Source organism: Argentina anserina, chromosome 7, assembly GCF_933775445.1.
Source record: "Argentina anserina chromosome 7, drPotAnse1.1, whole genome shotgun sequence".
NCBI lineage: Eukaryota > Viridiplantae > Streptophyta > Magnoliopsida > Rosales > Rosaceae > Argentina > Argentina anserina.
Window position 1 is genome coordinate 11,026,854 of NC_065878.1, and position 14,925 is coordinate 11,041,778.

Genomic DNA, 14,925 nt, shown 5'->3' on the forward strand with positions numbered 1-14,925 from the left:
CAATGTTTGCGATAACTATCTACTTATCCACGGACTCCACATGTGCCAAGACTCATGTCCTCATGGCATTATCTGACTTGAGGCATCAATAACAAAAAACTGGCTCCCTCGGACCATGGAAAAACACTACCATGTCAAAACAATCAATCAAAGCATGTTGTGGCCTCAACCAATCAATTCGTAAGATCACGTCATAGGTGTGGTCTGGAATCACTATCAAGCAAGCAGAGAATTCTCTACCTCCGATCACAATAGGACAAGCCTTGGAGATCGTCTCAAGCTCAAGAGACACTCCAAGAGGTGAATTGCGACATAAATATCTTGCAAGAGATGTAGGGATCAAACCTAACACCTCCACTACCGAACTAGAAATAAAAGAATGTGATGCTCCAATATCAAACAGTATTCTAGCAAGGTAGTCAAAAATAGATAAGGTACCTTCCACTCTTGTGTCCCGCTGACTCACTACAAACACTCTAGCTTGGCCCACAGGTAACTGCCTTTGCTGATGTTCCTGTCCACCCTGTTGAGGTCGGGTGCAATCTTTAGCTATATGTTCCGTTTGCCCACACCTGTAACATCCATGCTTCCTCAGCTTCGAGCAAGCTGAGGCATAATGACACATTTCGCCCCAAGCGAAACACCTCACTAACGACAATTGTTTGACAGGTGCAGGCCTAACAGGTGGAGTTGCCACCTTAGCTGGAGTCTGGTGATAGGTCCTCAGCTTCTTCCAAGATCCACCTTTCGGTTCTGCAGACCCACCACCTGAAGTGACGGCCTTCCCTTTTCTTCTAGCATCTCTAGACTCTACATCCCCTCCTCAAGTCTTATTCACCTATTTCAAAGTGTTGTTATGATGTTCTTGTACTCTTGCCTAAGCCCTTATAGGAACTTCTGAGCCAAGAAGGTCACATCCATCGGCCTAACAAACTGATACAACTGTGTAAAACAGGTCTCATACTCCCTGACGGTCATATCTCCCTGCATCAGAGCAAGGAACTCAAGCTCAAGTTCGTCCTTCACCTTAGATGGAAAGTACTTCTCTCGAAAGACTTCCACAAAACCCTCTCAAGTCAGAGTGGACACATCCACAGTCCGTCGTATACTCTTTGACCAATCCATAACATCATCCTTTAAGAAGAATGTGGCTATCATCATCTTCTCAATCTCCGAGCACACCACCATCTCAAAGTATGTCTCCATACTCTCGATTCAATGATCCGCCACCATATGATACAAACCCCCATGAAATGATGGCTCTGATAGACTACTGATGTCCCTGATCAGCTTAAGCACACGACCCTCGTCTCTAATGACAACCTCTAGGTCAACCTACTCGGCAGGTGGTGCCTCCTCCTCATAAAGGTTCTCCACATTGCGGACTCGACCTCCACCCCTAACTCGGCCTCGGCCTCGGCTTCTCGCCCAGCTTTTCTCTAAATTCATCACCTTGAAACATTTAAACACTTAGTCAATATATGTATAATCTTGGACCCAAATAAAATAGATCAAACATAAATTATATATGTATTGTATTTACTATTTTTGTACACATACACAACTCACTATATTATATCGGCGTCACAGTTCATTCATTTAAATAAATCATAAATACAAGTTACTACTAAGGGTAAACTTTTCATAGTGAGATTAACTCAACTTATTTCCTGCGTGCAACTTTTACTACACCAAGAGAGATTCTCTCACTCGTTTCATCAGTCACCTAGTAGCATAACAACGTGCTTAAAAAATGACCCGCATAACGACAAGTAAATAATAAATACAATCGAAGACACTGCTCACGAAACACTGTTCACACAAAATATTGTTCTGAAACACTGTTTACACGCTGCCACAAACGGCCGCACGTGGGGTTCACGCACCGCCCGCAGATAGCCGCGCATGGGGTTTACGCGCCACTCGCAGACAATCGCGCGTGGGGTTCACGCGCCGCCCAAGGCATTCATGCGTGACCTCACTCGAAGCCTTCAAATCCATCCATCTTTCCACCTGCATCAACCTATGGGCTAATACCTTCTCTCCGCCGCCCCACTTCCTCCCATGTGCAGCCCTAGGTGGCGGCACGCGCACCACGAACCCCTCCACCCAAACTTCATCGAATCACAAAACTTTCAACATCAAAAATATATATCACAAGGAGTATAACACAATCATACTTGCAGCTAGTTGTAAACCGGCCAGAGACTGCCGGAAAAGCCGCCGCAAGAAACCCAGATCAGAATTGAAGATCAGAGGTGAACCAGCTCGATTCGAGCTTCACTGCCAGTGGATTTGCGCCTAGAAGGAGCAGGGAGGACCTGCGACGGTCGCCTCATGCCCTAACCTCGCCGGGGACGTCGAGCTCAACGGTGCCGCTGTTGTACGCTCTCGGTTGCAGCTGAGACACGGCGCGGGGCGGGTCACCACTACCACCATTCGATGCGGCCCGACCGTGCAGTTCCAACGACACCGGCGGTGTCAAGCATGGCGGCCGGAGGAGGGAGATCACCGGAGGAGAAGGATGGAGCTGGTTTTGGTGAAATGGGGGTCGAGCTGGATCCGGTTTCCTTTTTTTGTTTTTCTGTTTTTAAGTTTCAAAAAAGTTCTTTTATAACCTTCTAAAATCGGAAACCAAACTTCCGTTGCTAACAAATTTCATATACGACATCTGATTAAGGTGTGCCACGTGTCTTCGAACTCGTATCGACGAGCTCTACGACTTCGGTGAAGAATGTTTTCAGAGATGAGCGATTGATTAAAAGTCCACTCTTGAGCCACTAGAAACATAATGTTTCAACCTTAATTTCTGAAATTACTTTCATTTCGTAATGACAACAATGAGAAGGTGTAGAATGTGAATTTACTCGAGCTAATAAGCGTAATAATTTACGAGACATTAAGAGGAATGAAACTCGAAAAATTCGGGATATTACATTTAGATTATATGAAATGCCATAAGAGGATATCCTTATCCAGATATCTTTTATGAAAAATTAAAAATTAGCTAATTGAGGGACTACTCTTCTAGTTTTCTTTTTGATATCCATCAAGACTAGATGTGATTAATTAATCAAAAACTCATCTCAGACAGTCCATGACATCCCCAAGTTGAGATAAAAAAAATTAAATGAAGTTTTTCAGATATTTCTCCAAAATATCAAAGATATATCAAATATATCATAAATATCTGAGATATTTTATATTATCAAAAAAATATCACAGATACGGGAAAACAAAGATATTTTATTTTAAGATATATCGTTTTGTTTTGAAAAAGGGATATATCGGGAAAATTTTGGCTAAAACCTAAGCAAGCTAATGAAATTTCGCAAAAACGCGCTTATTATATAAACCAAAACTCTGAAGAAGAAAAATCCGAAAACAAAAACAAAAACACTAAAGCATGTAGCTCTCTCTAAACTAAATGTAAGATCAAGCTAACAAATCGAGCCAAGGGCATCAGTTGCGTACTCTCATTGAAAGAATGATCAAACAACGTAAAGAAAAGAGAGTGGATCGTTTCCCATGAGGCCAAAATCAGACCAAAACCAACATGATTAAGAGAGAGAGATCAGGACAAATGAGGCCCAACCCATAAAGCCAAGGCCTATAGCCCTACAACCCTCCGTCATCCATGGCAGTCCTAGCTAGACTTGACCACATGGGACGTCACCAACACCTCAATCCGGTGCCATGTGAGGCCTTGGAGCCATGATGAAACTGGTGGTGGGATTCAACGCCACCGCCGCCGCTAGGGTAACTAAGACAACAAGTTTAGATCTGGTTGAAAATCACTCCCCATAAGATCCTTCTACAATGAATCTACAAAAAGCAGATGCGAACAACTTCTTCCAATCCACCATGCTTAGGCTTCGTCCTGCCGAAAAGATGCAGTCCTTGAGCAACCGAAGCCAACCGACCGACTGACAATCCGCACTGCATGAGAGAGCAACCTCCCTCACCTAGGCCTTGCACGCTGGAGCGTCCTGGTGCAAGCAATGTCGGAGACGTCGCCGCCCAACCCGCCCTGCTGCGCAAAACCTAGTTTTAGGTTTTGGTATCACTCTACAAAAACATGAGCCGGTTTCTTTTCACTTTATTTTCTTTTTAGGGTTTTCTTTTTGTTGGTCATTATTCAATTGAGTAATTCACAATAACGCAAGGAACAAAATTGGTGTAAATGAGAAAAGTGTTCATTCTATATCAACAGAGTTTGGTGTTCTTTATCATTCAACACATACAGTATTTGTACGATCCCGATTGGGGCTGTCGACTAACGCACTATCTTATTTCAGGTTAAAGTTTTATAGTACTCGAAACCAAAACTGAGAGACATAGATATAAAATGAACAAGAAATTTCCTTTTTTCCAAGTGGACTGGGTTCTGAAACCTACCATGAACATGGCACTTTCTCTTTGCTAAAACGTATGTTTTGAAATTTTCTGCCAACAGATTATATTTGGAACTTCTCTATAAACAAGAATCAACGATATTAGACAAGAATCACAAAATAATGAATCTCTACTCGATGCACTAAATTAGGTACCATGCAGACAAGGAACAGGGTGAAGCCTATCACCATTTGAAGCTTGCTAAACAGTTTTCCCCTTGCAAGGGATTTAATTTGATTGACGTAGGTAAAGCTCAAGTTCACTAGCAGGCATACTCTGTTAGAATGAAACGATGATGGGGTACATGGGGCGGGGTTCAACATGTATATATATGGAGTTTTGTGATTCTTGCAAATCCTTTTTGCTTATGGAAGGAAAGAAATATGTCTAAAGCTTCTTTATAGGAACTACTTAGATTGTTGAATTTTTTTTTCAAAGGGTTTTGGCATATCGAGGTCGTACCCCTTTACAAAACACCATTTCAAGTGTTTGACGGTCTCCGTAGAGGGACTGACTCTCCCAACGTATGGTGCTGCATCCAATAACCCATTTAGATTGTTGAAACTTTAAATCCCAACTTTGTTGTTTTCACCATTACCAATAACTAGTATTTACCAGTGAATATTTCACTGTCCACTACTCAGAGTCCTAGATTTTTTTCCCACAGTTATCTCTTTATTTTATTGATTTTGTTTTTTACCTTTACATTCCTCATGTTTGTTTGTGACAAACTAATAACAGAAGTGTAAATCTGTCAGTTCTTAATTTGGTGATACTTAGAGTGCTGGCTTTATAGTAGTAGAGATATATGTATTTTTCTTCTCTCTTTTCTTTCTCTAATCTCTTGCCTTTTGAGTTTGTATGTCCTGATGTCATTTCTAACGGACATAAATCATCACTGAGATTCTTCTGCATTGTTGATTATATATTGCGGGTTAGGTTATATTCAGGAGAGAGCATTTCCAAATCCAGATCGACAGTTGACTTAGCCGGCTGCAAACTAGGATCTAACACTTGCATATCTTGGTTCTAAGTTAATAGTGTCACACTATATCAGAGTATCAGTATGGTTCACTACCTACTAGTTTCAACTAGTTTGATCTAATTTCATATAAATCCCTACTAGTTTCAACTTTCAATACGTGTGGAACCTTGAACTTTTAAGTACCATAAAATATGAAGGCAACGGATCATCTAAAGATAAACTTGACCCATATTTTGTGGTCCTCTAGGCTCTAGCTGAAACACAATTTCAAACTTATAGAATTGAAGACCAAGTATTTTCATCTTTAGGACCAAGTTCAGTGTTGGTTCTTGGCGTGCTGGGGTATATGGTGAATTTGCAGCTTGTAGTCACAGATCATTTCTATTTGGACTAAGTTAAGAAATGTAGATAAAGATCTTGAATGGATTAGTTTTAACCTAATTCAAGTACATCCAGATCACGAAACGCGTTAACTTGATAAAAGGTATATTAAAATGAAGTGTGGTGGACAATTGATGAACTAAGAGTTAAATGCTTCTTTTCCGAAGCTCCTTGCTCAAAACTCAGGGCCCACCACCCTAACAATGTAGACGAATTCACTTCAAATACTTTTAATGACTATTGCATGTCGATCAGGAGAGATCTAAAACATCATATACCTTATTTTCATTGTGAGAATGGATTAATAGAAGCGAAAATTAAGTGGTTTTAGCTTATAGCTTTGGTTGTAATTATGAATTATAATTTGCCTACTCCTGCTTAGGGTTATGCAATGTTATATGCAGCTATACTTAAGAATGAAATGATCTTGAGAATACTAGGTCTCGAAAGTAATAACTATTATTGATGATGTTATTCATCAATTGGCTAAAAACAATAAGGACGTTAAACTAATGCCTACAAGTATTACATGAGTCATTCAAAGTCATGAGAATACATGTTTCCGCCGTATGAGCGATGATAAGTCTTAAGATAGAAGTGTCATTATTTAAGTACAATATATGTATGCATGTACTTGTTGTATTTGACTCTATAATAACCCTAAATTTCAAACAATATTAGTTTGATTGAATTCTATAAAATTCGAATTTTAATTAGAATGAATGTGTTTGGTTGCGATGTTATTAAACGAGAAACGGAAACGTTCTCGGAACGTTTAATTCAAAAAACATTACATTTCCGTAACGTTTATATCGACTTTTATTATGTCGATCGTTTACAAAAACTTCCTTCACGAAAGTTGTAGAGCTCGTCGATACGAGTTCGTAAGTATGTGACGCGTTCGAATCGGACGTCGTATGTAAAAGTTATTAACGATAGAAGTTAGTTTCCGATTTAGAAAGGGGTATATAAAGGAAACTTATCAGTTTAGGGTTTCCAAAATTGGAAACCCCTTCACTTCTCTCCCTCTTCAGCCGCGCGCCTCTCTCTCTCTCTTTTTCTTCTCTCCCTCCCCGATCTCACTTCTCACCGGCGATCTCGATCTTCGGCCCTGCGTGTCACGCACCGCCTGCCCAGAAAGCACCGCACGGCCCTCCTTGGTCGACCCCGAGGTAGACGCACCCAAGCATGCAGTGCCGGAGCTCCACCAACGTCGCCTAGGTTCTGCGATTCCACCGACAGCTTCGCGAGCTCTCCGACGACGATCCGATGATCCAAAAGCTGGATTGAGGTGAGGGTTAGCTTAGGTTGTCTGTTGTGATGCTTTGTTGTGATTTTTGTGGTTGTTGGATTCGTATTGGAGGAGATCGGAGGAGGAGGGTTTCGGGGAAGATGCCGCTGCCTTAGGCGGCGCGTGTGGTGTCATGGGGGAGGTTAGGGGTGGCGTGAGGCCGTGAGAAAGAAGAGGGAAGGAAGGGGGAGGTTTTGGAAGCGGCGGTGGCGTGCTACGCGCCGGCCTAGGCTCGGCGCGTGTGCCCCACGCGCTACCACAGTGAGTGGCGCGTAAGCGCCACGCGCGGCTGCCGGTGGGTGGCGCGTGTACCCCACGCGCCGCCACGTGCGGCGGCGTGAACAGTGATTCCGAGAAGGGTATTTTGGTAATTTACTTAAGTACGGTAAATGTAAATGTAAATTTTATTTACGTATGGTAAATATAATTGAATTTTTACCTACGGTAAATGTAAATATAAATTACTTTCAGTAAATATAAAAAGTAATTTGTAAAAAGGGTAATTTAGTAAATTCTATTTACTGAGATTGTATTTACATTTAAACAGTACGTATACGTACATAAATACGTTTATAGTATTTATACATACAGAAAATACGTATATAGTATTTATACGTACATAAAATACGTATATAGTATTTATACGTACAAACATACGTATATAGTACTTATACGTACAGAAATACGTATATAGTATTTATACGTACAGAAATACGTATTAATTGAATATTTGTACAGTAACCGTGAATAGTAACAGTGAACAGTAACTTCGTAAAACCGAAAATTGCTGAACAGTAACCGATTATTACTGTTTCGGCATTTAAAGGTTTACGAAACGATTCTAAATTCTTTTCTTATCTTTTCAAGGTGATCGATAAATCGAGGAAATGAATTATCTTCGGGAATTGTGGAATTACGCTCAAGTCAATAAGGTGAGTAAAATCTCACATATTTTATGAATCCACCCTTGCGGTGATTTTAAGATTTTTGCAAGAGTTTTAAATATTGAAATACGACAGGTATATAATATAGTGGATTATATATATACTGTATAAATGGTAATAAGTATATATATATATATATGATTTGCTATATTATATACTGTTATGAATTCATTTGAAATAGGTCATTTCGATGACAAGCATGTGAGTTTAATATTGAGATTGTTAAACGTTTTGTCTTCGGACGTGTTTATAAATTATGAAATGTATAAGATATAATGAATTATATATATATATATCGTACAAATGGTAAATAAATACGTAAATATATATATATATAGTTTGCTATATAATATACTGTTATGATTTTATTGTGATTTTGATTTGTACAATATGATGTCAGATTATTGTACGTGATTTTTAACATTGAGATTTTTAAAATGTGAATTGTCTTCGGACTTGATGTTTGGTACAATATGATGTGAGATTATTGTACGTGTTTGGCAAGTCGAAACCTAGCCTTTGGCTGGGCGAAAGTTACGATACAGTTAGAGCTCTAGTCTGTCTGCCTTAGTACTGCATGTGAGGTAACGGGTGGTTATCTGCTCATGAGTACTCAGATTGTTTTGGATGTTGGTTAGCGGGTGGCTAACCAATATCGGCGGTGTATTACGAGAGGGGTAACAGATGTGTACCAGCGTTCTTGGTACCCGTATTATAAATGCATTGGGTAACCAGAAGGGTTACTTAATTTTCTCATGAGCGTTTCATTTCATATTTCTTTGGGACAACCAGATGAGCTGTCTATTGACTCATGAGGGCATTTATATTTGTTGTTTTGTGATCTTTCGTATATTTTGATATGCGAATTATATTTTGATTTTACTCATACGAGCTATAAGCTTACCGGGTTTGTGTTTACAATCCCGGTGCACCAATTCGATGGTCTAGGGGATAATTCCGCATGTGCTGATTAGTGGAGGTTGAGTGACGACTACAGATGCTCGAAGTCGTTCGTATCCTACTTGTGGTGAGGTTTTAGCGTGGATTTGTGTGTGAGAATTTGTGTAATTTTATTTGTGAGATTTGTGAGTGATTTGTGAGGATTATTACATTTCCATTTTATGTATGGATTATAAATTTGGGTTGTAATAATTGGTTGTCTGAGTTGTATTGAGAACTCAGAATTGATCCGCTGTTACACTTTAATGATTTCGATTTATTTGAGATTATTTTGTGTTTAACGACTTTAGAATTTTGAGTTTTTAAGCTCGAAATTTTGGGGTCGTTACAGACTCGACATCAAAACCTATATCCTAACACAAAAGACATTTATATGAAACGATGTCAGAATTTGTCCAGATTCGTAAGTCAACTTCCACGGGATCCTTATGGCAGCTCACTCGTTGGAAGACCTATGTGTCTACTCATTGGAAAATTTACCATATTACTACATTGAGTGAGTTATAGATGTTTTAGTAAAATAGGACTAATCTGTTCGAAAACTGTAGCTGAGTCAACTTTGACCGAGCTTTGTGATCAGCTCAGAATGAACTAAATTGAGAACCATATATCAATAGAAATCCACAAGTGTCTAATTTCTAGAAATTTTAACGTTTTTTTATACCTATTGTATCGAAGAAGTTATGACTATTTTAGTGTGTGAAGGTCATACCACAAGTGAATCTATTTTTCATTGCAAACTCTTATTTTGAGTTGTTATGTAATTCTCTTTCTTTTAATCCATATACGGATAAGTGTACATATTTGAATTAAGAATGTTTGGCGAAATTTGATATTCAAGTCATTGACCCATTGCTACTTTTAATCCATATACCGAGGCAACAATATGCACTATATGTCACATTAGGATCACGATTGTAGGAGAATTATCTCCGTAATCTACTTGGTGTATCTTGTCTTAATTAGTATAGTTAGTCTAGATAAGTAAATATATATAATTTTTAATTCTACATGATACTTGATGTAATGCGTCCTAGTAATGCCTATATAAAAGTCTTTTTATCAATGAATAAAGATTTATAGTTCTTTCTATTCTGATGCGTATTACATTCTTCTGTAATAATCTTCATTAATAATCTAGGAATAATTGGTTTCCCAGAGTTGGCCAAGGAGGCAAGGACCTCTATCCGATTATTTGGCTTAAATGGATTATTTTGGAGAAGAAAATGAAGAAATGTTCCGATAATGATTATTAAATCCAAAACTATAATACTCTTCTACCATCATCATATTTGAAAAATAATTTCAATCACCACTCGTTCGTGTATTTGAAGAAATTGCTTAACTTAGCATTGCAAATTTTGATGTCCCCAAATTCAATCATACTAGTAAATTAGACGTACATATGTTTGATGGAAATGAGGAGACACATAATTTTATTGAACTAATACCACATGGCATGGGTTCAGAACAAATATGCACAAACTTTTAAAAAAAAACCTATGTATAGAAACTGATCGAGATCACATACATACATATGTTACATTTTCAAAATGTCTTGAAAAGAAATCATCAGAATTGTGTCAAAGCTGTGAAAATAGTTGCCTAACAGGGCAGCAATTAAGCTTGAATTAGAGGTGAGTCATAATGTCATATATAGCTCAACTATAACAGTTATTTATTTTGTTTAGCCTCATCCCTTGTTGACCAGATCGAGTTCAAACATGAACAACAAATATAGGCAAACTCTGTTATATAAATGCTGGCAGTGAATTAACCTTATTGACCTCAAGACACAATACAAGAACAAAATGCGCATAGACCAATAAACCTAGGTAGTTGAGATCACACACACACATGATCAAGGAACACAACAGTGTCTTGAAACTTTTATTCAAAGAACTAGGCGATTTTAAAGAAAACAAACAAACAGAAAACCTACATACAATACCAAATGCACAACTTTATATCACACTCATAAATTAGTACTTCATCTGCCTTCTGATCCTTTTCATTTGTCTGATCATCATCCCAACTATGTCAAGAAACAACTCACGCTTCCTAGTGATCGCCAAGTCTGCAAGTACCACTCCAACTACCAACCCACTCGCAATTCCAGCCAACACAAATTTCCAGTCAAATTCAAAAGCAGAGCCTGAAACAATTTCTTCACTGTTACTTGAGGGTGGTAGCTGAACCGGCGCATCAGAGTTCCCACATCCCTTTGTCAAAGGTTCTCCGCACAATCCTGGGTTTCCCATGAATGAAGAGTTCTCAAATGTATGAAACTGGGGACCTTGTGGTATAGAACCAGTGAGATTGTTGTAAGAGACATTAAGAATCGACAGAGATGTAAGCTGCGCTAGTTGCTGAGGAATCTCTCCTGAGAGCTGGTTTTGTGAAAGGTCCAAAGCTTCAAGCAACGTCAAATTTTCCAAGCCTAATGGGATGTTGCCGTTGAAGTTATTATTGGAAATGTTGAAAAAGCGAAGCCCTTTCAAGTTTCCAATGAATTCTGGAATTTCCCCTTGAAAATTATTACTTGAGATATCAACCACCCCAAGATCTTCTTGAATCTCCGAGTAGTATCTCTCGACACCTTTGTTGGAGATGGTGACTTTGAAATCATAAGCAAACGAAGGTGCACCAGGGACGATATCGAGATTAGAGCTTGCTGCCATATATGAGGGTTGTCTCAGAACTATACCTCTCATGCCATTGCCAGAGAAGATATATTTAGAGGGAAACTCACCAATGAACTTATTGTACGAAAGGTCAAGAATTCTCAGCTCTGGAAAATGAAGATTTTTTTTTGTAATTTCAATTTCACCGTAGAACTCATTGTCGTGCATTGACATGAGTTTAAGCTCTGGAAGAAAGCCCAACCAAAAAGGGAAAACATCTCTGAATTTATTCACCCTAAGAACAAGAGACTGAAGCATCACACAATTTGCCAGTGACCTCGGTACTTCCCCATGCAATTGGTTATAACCGACATCAAGCACCTGCAGGTTACTTGTGTTGCTGTATGTTTGAGGAAGAATCCCATGGAAAGAGTTGTACCCAAGATCTAAAACTTTTAAAACATCACTGAAGTTACCAAGACATGGCGGAATGGAGCCACTCAGTTTGTTGCTTGACAGACCAAGGTATTGAAGGGAACTTAGATTGCACATCGATGGTGATAGTTTCCCGGTAAGTTTGTTGTCCACGAGTGAATAATCGATGATGTTCGGAGGAGGTATGGGTGGTGATCCATCTAGCAAATTAGATGTAACAAATAAAACTTCTAGTTCAGCCCAAGGAAGGACAACATTCGGTTGGCCAAACCCCGAAAGGGAATTGGATTTAAGGTCCAGGAACTTTAAACTTTGTGTGCTTGTATTCCACATCCAGTTTGGTATTTGACCATGCAAATCATTATGAGAGAGGTCCAACCACTTCAAGTTATGTTGATGTCGTAGGAAATCGGGAAACTCTTTTATGTTGAAGTCGGCCAACCCGAGCTCTGTCAGAGTTGTATTCATAATTTTACAGTGAGACAATTCTAGATTGCTCGCACCTAATTGGAGAACTGTGATAGAACTTTGTACCTTACAAATGTCAAATTTACCGTGAAGGTAATTTTCACTTAGAGAAAGCCAGTCGAGGTCCATAAGACTAAACAACGATTGAGGAATTGGACCGTGCAAACTATTACCACTCAAATCCAAAGCAACTAGTCTGGTAAGGTTACCAAACAAAGAAGGGATTGAACCACCTAGTTGATTATCAGGAAGCAACAGTACGGTAAGCTTTGTGAGGTTACCAAGAGAAGACGGGATGTGACCGTTAAGATTCATCCTTCCAATTTTAAGAAAGGTAAGTCTCGTCTGCTTACCAATCCAAGACAAAGGACCGGCAACAAAATTATTATTTGCAAGTGACAAATAATCGAGTTGGGTGAGGTTTGCCAGTGAAGCAGGAATTGGACCTGAGAAACTGCAAGATGCCAAACTCAAGTGGTTCAATGCATAGAGCTCTCCGATCGATGAAGGAAGAGGTCCGGAAAACTTAGTGAATGGGACTGACAGGGACGTGAGAGGACTACTTCTGTTGAAGTTGGGCAAATAACCAGAAAGCTCTTGGTTATATGCCACGGAAAGGAATGTCAAGTATTGTAACTTGAAGACTCTTACAGGGAATTCGCCATACAATTGACAATTCCCTAGATGAAGGGATGACAAAGATAACAAATTCGCCAATGAATCCGGAATTGGGGAAGATATGTTTATGTAGCTGAGATGAAGCTTTTTAAGACTAGTTAAGTTTTGAACTAGATTTGCCAGATTGGGTACTTCAAGCTTCATCAGTCCGTCACCAGAAAGTGTATCAAGATTGCCAGACAGGTCAAGCAATGATAATTCGGACAACTGTAAAATTTCAGATGGGACTTGGCCAGAAAACGCAGAGGAGGAAAGGTTGAGGTACCTGAGATTGGAAAGATTCCTAATTGTTGTAGGAATTCGAGAGTAATTGAAATTGTTGTAAGCAAGGTTCAGCCTCCGGAGATGAACAAGACGAAAGAGGCTGCTGCTGGCGTTGATGGAGCCATAGAGACAGCTGCTACTAAGATCAAGCCCAGTCACATGACCTGTGTCCTCATCACACTCAACCCCGTCCCATGAGCAGCAGTTGCTATTTTGATCTCCTTCAGTTGCCTTCCATGATGAGACCTTTGGATAAGAAGCATCGTCAACCGAAGTAGATGGATCAATAATGAAGCTTTGCTTAAACTGCAGCAAGGCTGCGCGCTCCTCACCATGGCAAGTAGATGGCTGCTGCTGCCTAGAGTATAAGGAGCCAACCCCAAGAACATGAAACAACAATAGAACTAAAACTTTTGAAAGCAGACCAATATTGGGGATATTGGAAAAGCACTGGCGGGATGACAATCCCATATGTGGTTTGGTTACGTAATGAGATTTCTCTGCTACTCTTAGATAGATAGGTATGTAAATGATCTAATGGATTTATACTGGCATGCATCGATCCACATCGACTCAGTTGACTCACATTCTTTCTTCTTCCCTTTTATTCCTTTGGGGTTTATTTTTAGTTTATTAGTCTATATATAAAAAACTCACAAGTTTAACCCAAGAATCAAGCTCCATTCGCCTTTAATATCAGCACTTTCTGCAATTTCATTGGTCGAGACTGAGTCACTCGATCACTTAGACTTCAGATACTGTAAATCTTTCCTTGATAGTGACATCGACAAATGATAGGCATATAATATGTGGAGTACAAAACTCTTTTAATTTAGGGTGTTGAAATTGACACACCCTATTTTGAAATTTGCACACACACCGTCTATATTTTACCATAATACCCATTTGGCTTGTCCTCTCCCATCAACTATCTCTCTCTCTCTCTCTCTCTCGTCAGGTCCTCATCATCCTCCACCAATGCTTAACTCGTTGGTACTCTCTCTACCACGGGCACACCCCTTCTCTATCTCTCCCTCTCTTCCCTGATTCACATGGCTTCCGTCTGTTAAACAGCGACAAGCGTGGCCCGTGGACCAACTGTACCGATATTGTCCCAACTTAGCCACCTCACAGGTGTTGGGTTTTAATCACAAAAGGCCTCGGTACAATTGGTTATTATCCACCCACTTATAATCTTTATTTTCTTTGTCACTTCTTAGATGTGGGATCTCTCCTCTCCAACATGCCCCCTCACGTGCAACCTAATTTTTAGGTCTGCACGTGACAGATTAACATCCCACATACTGGGATGAAAGAAACTAAGGTCCAGTAACCAACGACACTTAGTGGTCATCAATCGGAAATCCTCCGATGGCATGACAAAGTGGCACCCAACTCGGGCCCACGAAAGATTGGAGGCGCGACTGGAGAGGGACCCGCTCTGATACCATGTTAAACAGCGACAAGCGTGGCCCGTGGACCAACTGTACCGATATTGTC

The 14,925-nt window shown here is 39.7% G+C and overlaps 1 protein-coding gene across 1 annotated transcript; it reads right to left on the reverse strand.

Moving 5' to 3' along the window:
• Positions 1–10,812: 10,812 nt before the first annotated feature.
• On the reverse strand, positions 10,813–13,920 carry LOC126803408 (receptor-like protein 7). The gene has a single exon (XM_050531215.1). It carries the CDS (start codon positions 13,894–13,896, stop codon positions 10,939–10,941), a length of 2,958 nt encoding a protein of 985 aa, XP_050387172.1. The 5' UTR covers positions 13,897–13,920; the 3' UTR covers positions 10,813–10,938.
• Positions 13,921–14,925: the final 1,005 nt, after the last annotated feature.